General features: G+C 36.0%; 1 protein-coding gene across 3 annotated transcripts in view; it reads right to left on the minus strand.

Moving 5' to 3' along the window:
- Positions 1 to 1,148: 1,148 nt before the first annotated feature.
- GNAT3 (G protein subunit alpha transducin 3) overlaps positions 1,149 to 15,965 on the minus strand; it is a 300,648-nt gene continuing 285,831 nt past the window's right edge. For all 3 annotated transcript variants that reach the window (XM_045052313.1, XM_045052312.1, XM_003982705.5), the window contains 3 exons: positions 8,573 to 8,702; positions 8,194 to 8,347; positions 1,149 to 5,141 (listed from right to left, as the gene is read on the minus strand). In XM_045052313.1, coding sequence (XP_044908248.1) covers positions 4,951 to 5,141; positions 8,194 to 8,347; positions 8,573 to 8,702 — 475 coding nt within the window. In that variant the 3' untranslated portion in view covers positions 1,149 to 4,950. The remainder of the gene's footprint in view (positions 5,142 to 8,193; positions 8,348 to 8,572; positions 8,703 to 15,965) is intronic.

Consider the following 15,965-nt stretch of genomic DNA (forward strand, 5'->3'; position numbering starts at 1 on the left):
ATTACAACAGTAACATCACAGGTCACTGATCACAGGTCATCGCAACAAATATAGTAATGAAAATGTTTGAAATATTGCCAGAATTGCCAAAATGTGACAGAGACATGAAGTGGCAGACGCTGTTGGAAAAATGGCCCCGAAAGACTTGCTTGAGAGGGGGGTCAAACCTTGACAGGCCTTCAATTTATAGACAAAGGATACTACAAAGCACAGTAAAGCAAAGTGCAGGGAGGCAAGATGTGCCTGCATATAAATGTACATCAATATTTTTAATGTAATAAAATATTCAGATTCTAATTAAGTGGGGTACATAATCACAGCATAAGTCATCTTTATCTTTGGCATTCTGCATGCGGTGCTTTTCATGCCTAACTTTCTTATGCAAGTCCAGTCACCTAGTATGTTCTCCAGTGTAAGCCTTTTAATATGTTGAAGTAGAAACAGTCACCCCTGGTTCTGATATTATAATGGCATGTCACATGTGGCCATTTTTCTTTTTCAAAAAAGAAAACACAGCAATATCCACTGAAAAGAATGTTTTCAATCACATATATGTGCAAGGTTTAGTTCCAATCTGATGAATTTAGAAAAGATGAATGTTGGGGCCCCTGGGTGGCTCAGTCGGTTAAGCGTCCGACTTCAGCCAGGTCACGATCTCGCGGTCCGCGAGTTCGAGCCCCGCGTCAGGCTCTGGGCTGATGGCTCGGAGCCTGGAGCCTGTTTCCGATTGTGTCTCCCTCTCTCTCTGCCCCTCCCCCGTTCATGCTCTGTCTCTGTCTGTCCCAAAAATAAATAAAAAAACGTTGAAAAAAAAAAAAGATGAATGTCTCTCAAATAATCACTTTGCTTAGAGGTCTCATTTATTCTTTATTTCCTGAAGGGTGTCAAAGTTAGAAGGCCCTGACTGTCCCGGGAATTAAAATAGGGCCTTTTTTATTTCCTTTTTCTTTCATATGACTGTACTTATTTCTTAACTAGTGTGACAAATGTGGCTTAAAATAAAAATTGTGCTATTACTAATGAAACACATGTTTGGCAGCAACAGGGCTGGTAACAACAAAATGTCACAGGGCACTTATTTTCTTGTTGATTTGGTGGAGCGGCGATTAGGGAAAAAGTTGTAATGAACACAATAATGGGATGCTTAATGTGATAGCCGGGTGGAATTTTACTTTGATTTATTGAAAAGAAACACATTAATAAGCAGCCATTTAATTACTATTCATGAAACCTAGTGGTTAAACATCAAATTATTTTTCTCCTACATTTCTCTGTAAGCTAATCAAGATTTTAGACACAATATTTTAGAAACAATATGGAAAACCACACTACAAAACTAATGATAACTTAGATTTAAACAAGAGGTTCAAAATGTCAAAAAAAAAAAAAGAAATTAGAGCATGAGAAAAGACTAAGTATCTGTATATCACGAAACAAATTTGGACCTATTTCGATAGATTTGTTATTCACAGATTTGGTTCAAATAGTGCACATTATGATTATCAGAAGATGATCAGATCCTACTGACCTGGGAAGCACAACAGAGTTATATTTCTTAGTAGGATTTTATTATCTGTCTCATTCAAGCTGTTGGCCATCTAAATTTATTATTTGTGCAACATTTGGGTAGAAAAACACATGATGTTAGTGTGCCCCCATGTGGCTGGAGACTAGTAGGTAAGATTGTCAGGAAAGGCCTAAAAAGAAAGAAGGCCCCAGCTGGTTAGATTATCAATTAATTGAATACTTACTGCGACTAGATGGAGGGTCGCCTCTCCTATTTTTAAAGTTATTCTAAGTGAGAGGATTCACAGTTGCTCCTATAGTTCTTACAAATATCTTATTTTTAGTAGTTGACTCATGTTAACCAGCTCATCCACTGCTGATTCTGAAGTGTTGTCACAGAGGAAAAACCTATGTCCACACACAAAATTTATTTTTCCTCACATATTGTTTGACTAAGTCAAGCCTGAATGATTCTGTGCAAATATTTGAAAATATATTTCGTGATTAAATAAGATAATGGATCAAGTAAAAAAAAAAAAACAAAAACAAAAACAAAAAAAAACCCGTGTTAGGACAGGCCCACAGCCTGAAGAATTAGTTTGCCAATTTGTAGGATACACTTGAAGATTGGTGTTGGTTTATAAATTCTGTTAATCAATAGGATATGGGATATCTATAATGTATGTGGTAGATTTCCTAGAATTTGAAAACCCTTTTCTATAGAGCTTCTTTTTAGAGTCACCAACTTTAATATTTGATTCAAAGGTATTACCAATTAATACTCTTCTTGAATTAACTCTGTAGTCACTAGTCCCAAGGTGCAAAGACTTATCTGTTCACCAGTTCACGCTTCTGGAAAAACTCTGCAAGGATTAATTATGGTGACCCCATTAGATGGAAGCCTGCCCCAGATCTCTGAGGTACTGTAGTGTGTCCACAGTTGGGCACATTTTAGAAGTGAAAGAGTTGGGAGTGTTACAAATCTAAGGCATGAGGATTTGAGAACATTCTGAGTGAGGAAGAGAGACCTCAAAAACAGAAAAGGAAAATATCAGTATAATAACATTTGAACTTTGACAAAGGCTAAGACTGCCTCTTTGAGACACTAGCAAAGCAACAACACTAACTGGGCAGTTGGAATATTGAATTCTAACCAACTTTAACATTGCTGGTCTCAGTACAAGTTTCTTCTGGGTAAAGCCAGAAGATTTTTCCAGATTTCCCAGATTTTCCATTTGTTACTCTAATTAGTTCAAAATACTGTGCTTCTATGCCAACCTTTTTAATTAAAAACTTAAAAAGTAAAATCACAAATAGACTCAATTTTAAGGAGGGTGATCATTTAAGAAATAATGCAAACATCTATTTTCTCTACTAAAAATTTCTCTTTTTAATGAAAATGCATTGTTTAGGATAACAACAATTTGTGATTGTGAAGAAATTTTTAAAATTTCAAGCATAGGGTAGGAAGGAATTTAAGGGTTCCCCCCCCTCCCATAATCCAAACTGACCTCTAATTTTAGTTCGGTCATTTAACATATTTTTAAAATTTCTCACAGAATGGTATTTTACAACATTTCTACTTGTCATTTTTTTTTTGCACAGATTGAAATGAGTTATGTATTTGTAAAAGATAAAATGAACCATTTCTGACCCCATGCTTTACACCAAAAAGAGAAATCCTAAGGATAAGACAGAGTCAAAATCCAAATAATAATAGTAACATTTCACAAAACATCTTGCTCATTTACTGGAAATTGTCTTCACACTGGTAGAGAAAAGCAGGCTAAAGGAGAATGGGAGAAAATAAAAAGATAAAGCAATAGATGAAATGATAGCATTTGCAATCTTAATGTAAAATCTCTTAACATTGAATATCTCCTAGCACATTATTGGTTTTAGTCATATAGATATTGGTTCAGCCAGAAAAATTTATTAAATTCTCATGCTAAATGTTTGCTCTTTTTTTTTGTCCTTGCTATCTTAGGCTCCTTAAAAATTTATATTCTGCAAAGAAATTTCCAATTAATTTTTCTTACTATGAAATTTTTGTAGGAATGTATTTGTTGAAAACTCCTTTATGGTTTTGAAAATAAAGCCACAGACACTCCAGTCAAGGCTACTTATGGAATAGTGATAATTCTTAAGTGTTTAGAATGGAAATGTTACAGAACCGTGAAGAAGTGACATTGAGACAAAACTACCTGAATTCATCAGATTGGCAAATGGGTTAATTTACCTTTTCCTCATCTAGCTTGTAAAAACCTAATAGCTCTCTTTTCAGGGTAGTTAGAAATCTCATGCATTGACCTACTATTCTGACCTATGTATCATCTTTTTCCCATGGTAGAAGGCAAACAGTATTAAGACCTGCTTGAAAAGTATATGTTATAAATGTTACACACTTCAAGAAAGGAAGAAGTCATCTTTTTTTGCAAATCATGTGATTTGGTTTGTAAGGCACCAGATTAGGTTTTAAGAAAACAGGCTTGACCATTAGCATACTGTATAGCATTTAGAATGGACCTTACAGTACTGAAAAGCTCAATGTTTCTCTTCCACAAAATCTCCTAATTACTCACTCTTACTTCCTACTTCTTATTCATAAAAGCAAAACATACTAGTGTTAAGAAACTGAATTATTTTCCTCTCTGTGGCTTAAAATTGTTGTTCCTAAACCATCAAGTGTAATAATGCTCCATGCCACTCTGGAGCAAAATGTGAGAATAAGTACTCCATTAAGGACTGTTGTTCAACCTGAACAGCCTTATGCTATATATTTGACCATACACGGTCCCATTTTTAACTAGGCTGATACAAAATGATATTGTGTTAAAATCTCCAATTCTAAGGTAAAATTCAGCATTAATCACTTTTTTCAAAGGAAAACATGGCAGATAAAATTACGTGCATTTCTTTTGCATATAAAATTTCCTATCAACAAGTACATGTAGAGTGAACATTTCATTAGCAGCTTACTGAATAGGAGTAATGGGCCAATAATAAATACTCCTTATAGTACAGGCACAATTACATATCAGTGAAAACAAATGCCTCTCAAATTCTAGCCAATGAAAATAATATGGGATACTTTGCATTTTTTCATTGTTCTATAATTAAAAATAGACCACAATACAGAAATGTACTACCAAGAAAATTCAGTGTCAGTGATATGTACTGATAGAGCTTTACCAAAATGTATATTTTCAGACCTAAGGACATCAGACATCAAAGACACCCCCATCCTCACTGTGCCAAAGAAATTGAAACATCCAGAGAGAGCTGACAATATGTTAAAATTTTTATATGAAAAATTGTTGTTTTATAACACTAGTTATATTTCTAGATAAGTTAATATTATTAAAACTAAACACATCACACAGCACCTTTCCTTTTACATCTTGAAAAGTGTACAAGAACAAGAGTGGAAGAAAAAAGGGCTGATTAGAAAAGCCCACAGTCTTTTAGATTCTCTTTGATAATTATATCTGTAACCGCATCAAACACGAACTTGACATTTTGGGTATCTGTAGCACAGGTCATGTGGGAATAAATTTCCTTATCTTCTTTTTTTAAATTCAGGTCTAGAAACTGGTTTTTGATGTAGTTCCCTGCATCTTCAAATGTATTTGGTCCTTGTTACAAAAAGAAATAAGAAACGTTAATTGCATTTAAAAATGAATGAAGTTAGAAATAATATCAGTAGGTGTTAGCATTTTACTTTGTATGCTACTATTTGATATACTCACTATTGAAAAATCAAGATGGCAATGGTCACTTATCAGGGATTTATGCAATGTTACATTGCTGGGAACGATGCTTACCCAGCTGGGTAGGGACTTCATTTGGCTGAAATGCTCACAATGCAGTAAGAATACAAACATATATACATAAATAAGCTAGTAATGAAGCTTATATACATGACAAAGGCTGTGCATTTCTATGTGCATGTGGGTGTGTGTATGTGCTTTAATATGAACTAAAAGAATAGAAATTGGAGATGAGTAGACTACAGAATGAGGGTGGTATTTGAGCTGGATCTTGAGGGGTAGCTAGAAGAGAGAAGGAAATAGCATGAGTGAAGGCCAAAAGCGGGAGAAGGGCCTGTGTCACTAGATTGAAAGCAGGGTTGAGCAGCAAGTGTGCACTTTGCAGAATCTAGTTGGAATTGTAGCAAATCAAGTAGAAAGGATGGCATGGGTCAGATTAGAGACTATGTTGCTAATTAAACAAAGGGCTTGAACTGACATATGTAAAACTAGAGACAGCTGTTCTTTTTTTGAAGCTTATTTATTTGAGAGAGAGAGAATATACAAGCGGCAGGGGCAGAGAGTGAGGGAAATAAAATCCGAAGCAGGCTCCAGGCTTTGAGCTGTCAGCACAGAGCCTGACGCAGGTCTGTAACACACAAACCGTGAGATAATGACTTGAGCCAAAGCTGGATCCTTGCTTCACTGACTGAGCCACCCAGGCACCCCAAGACAGCTATTCTTGACTGATGCTTTAGTAGAACTAAATGGAGAGTCGATGAAAGGTGGGCTTGGGAATGTTTAGACTGGAAGCAGAAGACACAATGGATCAATAAAAATACAAATGGTAATAAACACAAGGTAGCCAAAAGTGATCTGTTGGTGGGCTTTATAACAGAATATACTTGGTGGGGACGTAACACACGATAGGGCAGTAGCATAAAGATTTTCCAAGGAGATGAGATTTCGTTCCCCACTTTATTGTATCTAGGAGAAAAATGCCATGAGGGACAATCGTTATAACCATGTAACATGGCTAAAATCCAAAACACTAACACCACCAAATGCTGGCAAAGGTGTTGAGCCATAGGAACTCTAATTCATTGCTGGTAGGGATGAGAAATGGTACAGCCACTTGGGAAGGCAGTTGGGCAGTTTCTTATAAAGCTAAACATGGTATTAGCATGCAGTCCAGCAAATATGCTTCTAGGTATTTACACAAAAACTTCTGTGTGCACAGAATCATGAAGATAGATGTTTATAGCAGCTTTATTCAGAATTGCCAAAAATTGGAAGTAATTCGGGTGTCCTTCTATAGGCGAAAGGTTAAAGAAGCTAGTTTCTTTATGGAATGGAATACTATTCAACAATAAAAGGAAATGGACTATCAACCCATGAAAAGTGGTGGAGGGAACTTAAATGTATATTGCGTTTAAAAATGAAAGCGAAAATAGTCTGTCAGAAAATGCCATATATTGTATGATTGCAGCTACATGCGTTCTGGAAAGGGCACAGCTATAGATAAAAAGATCAGAGGTTGCCACGAGAGAGAAGGGAGGGGAAAAACATAATTTTATAGTGGAACACAGATGATTTTTATGGCAGTGAAACGATTCTGTATGTTACTGTCATGGTGGATACATGACATGAATTTGGGAGAGCATACAGAACTGAGTAACACAGAGAGCCCCCACTGAAAACTATAAACTTTAGTTATAGTGTATCAATATCTATCAGTCAGTTGTAACAAATACACCACATCAAGGCAAAATGTTAATAATAAGGGAAACCAGAATGTGACCACAGAGGGAGTATATGGAAACTCTGTATTTTCTGTTCATTTTTCCTTTAAACTAAAGACTGCTCTAAGAAATAGTCGATTAGTTAGAAGAAAACATAAAGAGCTTTACTTAGTCTATATTTAGTTTGTAGTATTCAACATGGAATCGTGACTATATTTAATCACATGATAAATGTGTTAACACAGAAATGATAATATTCACAAAGCTAGAGGAAAGATATAAGCCACTGTTTTAGATTAGCATAGTTACTGCGACCGTATACCATGACTAGTAACATTTGGGTTACCCAAGTATCTCAATGGTGGAATTGGGCTTCTATTTGTGTTTAAATCATGAAAATTTCCATCTTACATAATATCATTAACAACAGAACATTTAACTATCTATGAAAAAAAAAAGTTGTCTCTGAGGGAAAAACAACCCACCTATAGACCTGACATTTATAGTCACTGATTAACAGAATCAGCACTAAAATTCTAGGATCTAGGAAAATTGGAAAGAGAAAATGTCACTATTCTCAAAATCATTCAAACTGTCCTTCGGGAAACTTAATTCTGACTTTGAGAAACCACTGCATTATAAGGTTTCATTGGGGAATACGTAAAAAATGTCAATTTGGAATATATTGTTTATAATGTTTAAGATAATATAATTTGCAATGTTGTTTAATACATAGAGTAGCAACCCTGGTCTACCTAACCTCCTGTTTATTGACTAGAGCTTTGCTTTAATGTAGAAGGTTTTCTGTTTATCTGCAAACAGTTTGGATTCTTCCAGTTTGGATCATACACGTGACTCAGGCAATTATCATAAGCCTCAACTTCATAAATGTTACCTGTCAAGATGCAGATAGGAAAATATAGGTCTATGTAAGAATTTAGTGGGGCACCTGGGTGGCTCAGTCGGTTAAGCAACTGACTTTGACTCAGGTCATGATCTCACGGTTTGTGAGTGCTAGCCCCACGTCAGGTTCTGTGCTGACAGCTCAGAGCCAGGAGCCTGCTTCAGATTCGGTGTCTCCCTTTCTCTCTGCCCTTCCCCCGCTTGCACTCTGTTTCTCACTGTCAAAAAATGAATAAACATTAAAAAACATTTTAAAAAGAATTTAGTATGGCATTAAAGAAAGAAGATCTTACCAGTGTATTCTGGAAAGCAGATACTAAGATGCACTTTGGTTACTTTTTCTTGAAAGAGATCCTTTTTATTGAGAAACAGGACAATGGAGGTGGTTGCAAAGTACTTGTGATTACAGATACTGTTGAATAGGTGAAGGCTTTCATGCATTCTGTTCTGTTAGGTATAAAAGATGAGAATGTGTAGGATTATTATTTACAAAATATTAACATCGGGTATTATAAGCAAAGCTCTAGAAATAACATCTATGTTTGGAAGGAATTCACTGAGTCGGGGAGTGTGGTAGTGATGTCGGAAAGCACAAATGCTTAGGTGTTTGTTTGTTTGTTTGTTTGTTTGTTTGTTTGTTTTACCCTGGCCTTGCTTTCCTTTTAGACTTACCACTTCCTCATCTTCCACTAGGACCATGTCATAGGCACTGAGCGCAGCACAAAATATAATGCATGTAACGCCTTCAAAGCAATGAATCCATTTCTTTCTCTCAGATCTCTGTCCTCCTACGTCGAACATTCTTAAAAAAAAAAAAAAAGAATAGCAAACCTTAGAGATACCTATCAAAAGTTACGTTAATATTAACATTTCTAGTTATAAATGAATGCTCTCCTATCTTTAAAAGATTTTATTTTTATTGATTATAAGATACTTTAATTGGTCAATTTGCAGCTCAAGGACTATAGAAAAAAAGAAAGTTCATCTTTTTTTCTTTCATTTTTTTTTTGTATTCATGAAAACTAGATAAAAGATACAATAACTCACATACTGGCTTTGGGGGACTGAGGAATTTTAAGCAGCTTATGGTTTTAGTAAGAAATCTATTAGAGTCGAGAAACTTCGATCAAAGTCTATGCATAGGGGCGCCTGGGTGGCTTGGTTGGTTAAGCGTCCGACTTCGGCTCAGGTCATGATCTCACGGTCCGTGGGTTCGAGCCCCGCGTCGGGCTCTGTGCTGACAGCTCAGAGCCTGGAGCCTGTTTCAGATTCTGTGTCTCCCTCTCTCTCTGCCCCTCCCCTGTTCATGCTCTGTCTCTCTCTGTCTCAAAAATAAATAAACGTTAAAAAAAATTAAAAAAAAAAAGTCTATGCATAGTGTGGAAGTGTTGAAGCACTATATTGTACACCTGAAACTAACAGAATGCTGCATGGTAACTGTACCAGAACAATAATTTTAAAAGAAAGTCTCTGCATAATCTTAAATGAACAGAACCTACAAAAAGGTTGGAAGCCACCATAGTTCTGATACTACAATCCCTGTTTCTTCTCTTAGCTCTTGCTACATTCATTCATTTGTTCATTCAAACAATTACTGTTTGCATTTTATGTGCTACACACTGTGCGAGGACTACAAACACAGAGATGAATAGATACAGTCACTATCTTCAACGAGCTCTCTGTCATGCAGAGAGAAAACCAATATGCTATTATAGTATTATATAATAAATACTCTAAAATGCAAGGTAAAATGTGAGCCCAGAGGAAAACTTAAGTCAGCCAGAGTCATCATGGAACCTACTCACAGGAAGTGTTTTAGAATTTGGCCCTCCCCCTGTGTTAGTATTTCGGCAAAAGACATTGTGGACATAGCAACTTGGTAAAGAAACTAGGAGTTTCTATTCTTAAGACCTCCCTTTCCCTTACCCTCCATATAATACACATACAAAATGCAGTTCCCAACTCATCCTCTTCTTTCCAAGTCCCCTTGTCTTGTGCAAGCCACCAACATTTCTTTTTTTTTTTCTTTTAAGTTTATTTATTTATTTTGAGAGAGCAAGTACACAGGGGAGGGCCACAGAAAGAATCCCAAGCAGGCTCCATGCTTTCAGTGCAGAGCTTGATGCGGGGCTCAATCCTACCACCATGAGATTATGACATGAGCCAAAATCAAGAGTCAGATGCTTAATTGTCTGAGCCACCCAGGTGCCCCAAGCCACCAAGCCCACCAACCTCCCCAACCTCCCCAACTTGCCCAAGTTCCCCAAATTCCCCAAGCTCGCCATGCTCACCATAGCCACTGCAAAACTCTGTGATTTGCCACAGGCTTCTTAGCCATGGAACCAAACACAGACTGGTTTGATGACCCTTAAGGCTCTGGCTATTTTGGTTCCTGCTTACTTTTTCCAGCTTAGTTCATACCACTTTCCTCTTTAATACAGTCCAATCACAAGGCTATTCTTTAAGTGACTTTAGTATAAACCTACTTTTTGCTGCTTCAGGACTACTGCACGGTCACTTTTCTTCCTCACATAACTCTGCCTTTTTCGCAACTGGAAGGTCTTACAGTCAGTGTCTCCTTCACAAGGAAGCCTCCTTGGTCATCTATGTAAATGGTCTCTCTTCCTATCCCCATTTAATTTCTATCGCATCACTTTCTTTCCTTCGTAGTGATTGTCACAACCAGTAATTAACTAGTTTGTTTATTTTTTATGGGTTTAATATCTACCATCTTCCTAATAGAATACCAAGCTCAGGGCAGGGACTTAACTATATTAGTGACAACTATATTCCCAGTACCAGGCACTATGTCCGACCTACAGTAGCCATGCAATAAATATTTGCTGACCAAATGAATATATTGCATGTTAATGGGATGGAGGGTGGATTTCGACATCAAGTGCAGGTGCAAAAGTCATTAAGGAATGAGAGGACATGACATGTTTAGGGTAAACACGTAATTTATATTTTGGGGAACATGAAAACTTAGATAAAACCATTGAGATATATGGCCTGCTCATTATTCATTTATTCAATAAATATTTATTGATCATGCCAGGCATTAGAGATTCAACCTCAAGAAGCTTCTAATTTGCTGGTGGCAGAGAAGGCAGTGGTGCATGTGTTTGTGAACAGACATAGGATATACAGATAGAGAGTGTAGGGGTAATTGGAACTGAGGTAATCAGAAACTGCAGTCATTAAAATTTTAGGATGGGGGGTTGAGGTAAATGGATGTCTGGGGAAAACGTTCCAGGTAAAGGCAGCAGAGAAAACAGCAAGAGCAAAGGATTTGAGCAGGCAGGAGTGAGGCTGATGAGTCAGGCCAGAAATAGATGAATGAGGCCTTTTATATCACATGAGAAGATATTTATATTAGAATCAGTGGGGAATGATGTGAGATTTGGGGGCACGGAATTAAAATTGTTTGTTTGTTTGTTTGTTGTTATATTCGGTCACTTTGATCTGAGTCCAGAAGATAGATTTGATAAGAAAGAGACTAGAGGCAGAGAAAGGAGTTATAGGGCTTTCGTAATAGCTTAACCGCAAGACATTAATTACAAGAAACATCCAAGCTGCACAAAGATTACAAAGGCAATAACTATACTTGGGATAATAAATGTCAATCAGCTGACATTACTGAAGATAAAAGTATAATACATTGCCCTTCTTTACTACTGCACACTTCATATATGAACCAGGTAGGGAACAAACATATGGAACTGAAATTCCTCAAATACACACACACACACACACACACACACACACACACACACGCACACACACACACACCAGTACAAAAAGAGTTCAGTAGTAGATTGAAAGAGAAGATGCTCACAATATTCAAGATAGTGCTTAGGAGTTCAGTGGTTATGTGATTTGGAAATTTAAATCCAGTGTCAATAAATACTGTTACAGGTGCTGGTAATACCAAGCCCTCTGCAGTTGCAGACTTGCAGTATAAATGGAGGAAGAGGACAGCATTTTGACTTCAAGGTTATATCATGAGTAAATCAATCAACAAACTTAATTGTTAAAAACCAGTCAACACTCTTAGGGAAGCAAGGATAATAAATACGCATTCAGACATTTAAATCTGTAGTTTTTTTGATCTATAAAGTAATCTTAGTCTTTTTTTCAGACTTTGAAAAGTAGTTCTATGTATTGAAATTATAACATGTAGTACAAATGGAAATAGTTGGGATCGTGACTTTTATTTCCTCCATAAATGCTCATATCACCAATTGTAATATCTTAATTTTATTTTTTTTATTTTTTTATTTCTTAAAAATTTTTAATGTTTATTTGTTTTTTTGAGACAGAGAGAGACAGAGCATGAACGGGGGAGGGTCAGAGAGAGAGGGAGACACAGAATCCGAAACAGGCTCCAGGCTCCGAGCTGTCGTCACAGATCCCCACGCAGGGCTCGAATTCACAGACCGTGAGATCATGACCTGAGCCGAAGTCAGATGCTCAACTGACTGAGCCACCCAGGAGCCCCAGTAATATCTTAATTTTAATGTAACATACCTAATAAGAGTTTATTTGCCAGGCATGTAAGCAATCTATAACAATTTACTCAAATTTTAAAATAAAAACTTATAGTTTATACGTATACATGTAAATATACATATAGTTTATGTACAACTATTGTTTCTCTTTTTCAGATGAGACATTAAAGCAACTTGCCCAAGGCTCAGTAATTCAACTAATATCTGTAGAGGCTATTATGTACCAGGCACCATGATAGGTTCTGTGGGTATGATAGTGAACCTCATCATGTGTCAGTCTATTTGCTTAGACCAGAGATCCCCAACTAGTACATAGTGTCCACAGTTAGCTTTAAAACTCTTAAGCTCTCACCAGTGGGCCAGAATTACCTTCACTGTAGAGTCTATCCTTCTTCCCCTAAGCCAAACAATAGCTCTATGTATTGTCAAACTGGGCAAAAATGTAAAACTCTCCCCTTACCAGGTGTTTTGTTCCATTATTTTAATGGCGATGGTATAGACCTCCGGGAATCTAGCTGTTGTGTATATTCTCCACTTGATCATATGAGTATATGATGGATCATATCTGGTAAAGAACTGTGATACTGTGACTGAACAAAGATGCATCAAGTTGTGGGTTTTGGTGCACAGAGGACTGAATATACATCAGAGTTTTAAATTCCTTGTAGGCTTTTCAAACTAAAACAACTCCTTGTATCTCCACCCACTAGATTTTAACATGAAAATATCTCCATAATTCTTGTTTTCTCTTGTGTTCTAGTCCTCTCTTCAGGGTTTGCTTCCATACTGGACATCCTATAATGGAGAACTAACCAATCATGGAATGAGGGCAAAAGTTGCTGGATGAATAGAATGTTTGTGCTAAGACAGCCCAATCTTTAGTTTCCACAGTAGAAATGATATTGCTGCAGGAACCAAATTCCAGGACACCTTGATTAATTAGACTTGGATGAGTCTAATTAGCATTTGTTTTTGAGCTTCTTTATCTCTATTTTTATGGCCAACTAAGTAAGCTATCTGTCTGATAATTTTTTTATTTTTATTTTTTTCAAGTTTATTTATTTAAAGAGAGAGAGAGAGGGAACAAGCAGGGTGGGAACAGAGAGAGGGGAGAGAGAGAATCCTAAGCAGACTCCACTCCATTAGTGCAGAGCCTAATGCAGGGCTCAGTCTCACGAACCGTGAAATCATGACCTGAGCCGAAATGAAGACTTGGACCCTTAATGAACTGAGCCACCCACACCTGATAATTTCTTTTTTAAAATCACTTTTATATTTTCAATTAGATTATATTCAAAAGTTACAAATCTGACAAGGTGACTTAGTATAACTGCTCAGATTCCTGGCATGGTGGTCATATATTTTACCTCAAAGAGGGTAATCTCATATTAATAGTTTTGAATAAGAAAAAAAATTTCCAGGGAACCCCTTGCAATGAAAATGGTAATAAGAATGATCAAGGTATGAGTATTACCAATTTATGGACTCCTAGGGGAATATAAACTCCCCAGGAAAAGGGAAAAACAGAAATTTCATATACTTCCCATGTATTTCTTTTCCACAATGTAGTGATAGCAAATGGCTTTCCCCAAAAATAAATGTTTGCAAAACCTTTGAGATGAGAGTCAAAGCAAGCCCAGCAATCTCACTGGCTCTCTGCTGACTTTCTCTGATCATTCAGCTTCTTCGAAGCCTAATGTTGATATTAACATCTTTGTGTAAGGGTAACTCTGCTCTTCAGGTAAATGTATAAAATCAGCGAGGGGTATAAAATGTAGCATGACCCTTAGCCGACAGTTCTTTTAACCTATCATGCAGCCTCCACTAAACACATTTTAATAGGCTTAGCTTTCTCCCAAGGAAGGGAGGACAAAGATCTGCCCTCTGAGTGTTGTTATGTTGATAAAAGTGACTTTTGGAAGTCTTAGATTGCATGCCAATAACCTACTCATGCTATGACTCACTTGACAAACAGTGGTGTGTGTGTATATATGCATGGGAGCAGGTTGACATTAGAGACAAAGGTCCAGGAAGCATTGACCATTGCTCTAATGTCATCTGCCATTACAGAATTGAAATGTTCATTAGCAGATCAGACCAACATCTGGAGTTTTGTTTTCATATTGAGTGTACTGGATATAATGTTAGCTCTAAGAAGTTACGTTTTGTTTTCCTGCTATTGTAATCCTTTCTTGTCATACATCTCTCTTCACTTTTAGCTCTTTCTCTAAGTTTTAATTTGGGGCTTATTTTAGAGGTGTAAAGCATTACAATCTATTAAAACATTTTCAAGATTCCCAAAGTAGAAGCATTTACTTATATATTTCATTGAATAAGTATTCTTCTATATAAAAATATATTTAAGAATGTATATGAGTATATATAAATATATAAGTATATGGGAGTATGGATACATATATATTCCATCATGACCATTCTGTGAAAAACAAAAGTAGAAATCAGAGAAAAACATTCATTCCTGCTGACTGAACATTTGGATTCGTCAAATCTACATAACAATTAATGAGGTAAATGTACATGTGATACAGATTGAGTATCTTTAATTCCTTGAGCAGTTAAGGTAACCAGAGCCTTAATGATATTGAATAGAATATGCAGTTCTCATTTTGCATTTTGCATGAATTTTTTTAATGTATATTTTGGTAATACATATTTTCTTATTAATTCTGATATTTGTCAGAATTCTTAAAAAAAAGTTTTTAAATGCCTGAGTTGTATGATACAATTGAAAATCCACAGGCAAGGCTTTTAGGTGACAGCTGAACATTGATTATTTGTTAAACTACCCATGGTATTAATATAGGGCGAATTGCCAGAGTTTTATATTAAATAGTTGGCTTTACATTAAACAGTTGTGTTTTATAATCTATTTTAAACAGTTTGTAAAGCTATTGAATTTTATGGGTTTGTGTCAAACAGTTGGCTAAATATTTAACCACACAAGATTATTCACAGTTCATATTAGATAGATTATAATGAAATAATCTGTACTTCATAGCAATTAAAAATTATTGCATAATGTATGCTAAAAAAAAAGAAAATCTAACCTGATTTGGAATTTATTTTAAATTATTCTGTTGGTGGAGCTTTTTTAAGATATTTGACCATATAATATTAAACCATCTTATGATGGCAACATGTTAAAGGGCCAGGATAGATCTGTGTCACCACCACACAGCCATCACAAAATAGCCTAACCGAGTCTTTCTCTGGTGCCAAGTTCTCAAAATAGATTAGGACAGATATTTGCAGACAAAAAAGATATGCACAGAGATCATTCTAAATCCCTTCACTGCTTGTATATAAAAAACAGAATCAAAAGGAGTTATAACCATAAAACAGTCAGGGTCTCTAAATGCTCATAATTGTTAATAACATTATATACTTGCTACAAAATGTGTGTGTGTTTGTTTGGAACTTGATATACCCACTAGATAATTCTCTAATTATTGAATAGTATAATTCACAAAGTCATTAAAATATATCACTAGAATAAATTAGACATGTTACATAGCTTATTGTCTTGATAATAC

Source organism: Felis catus, chromosome A2 (genome assembly GCF_018350175.1).
Source record: "Felis catus isolate Fca126 chromosome A2, F.catus_Fca126_mat1.0, whole genome shotgun sequence".
Taxonomy (NCBI): domain Eukaryota; kingdom Metazoa; phylum Chordata; class Mammalia; order Carnivora; family Felidae; genus Felis; species Felis catus.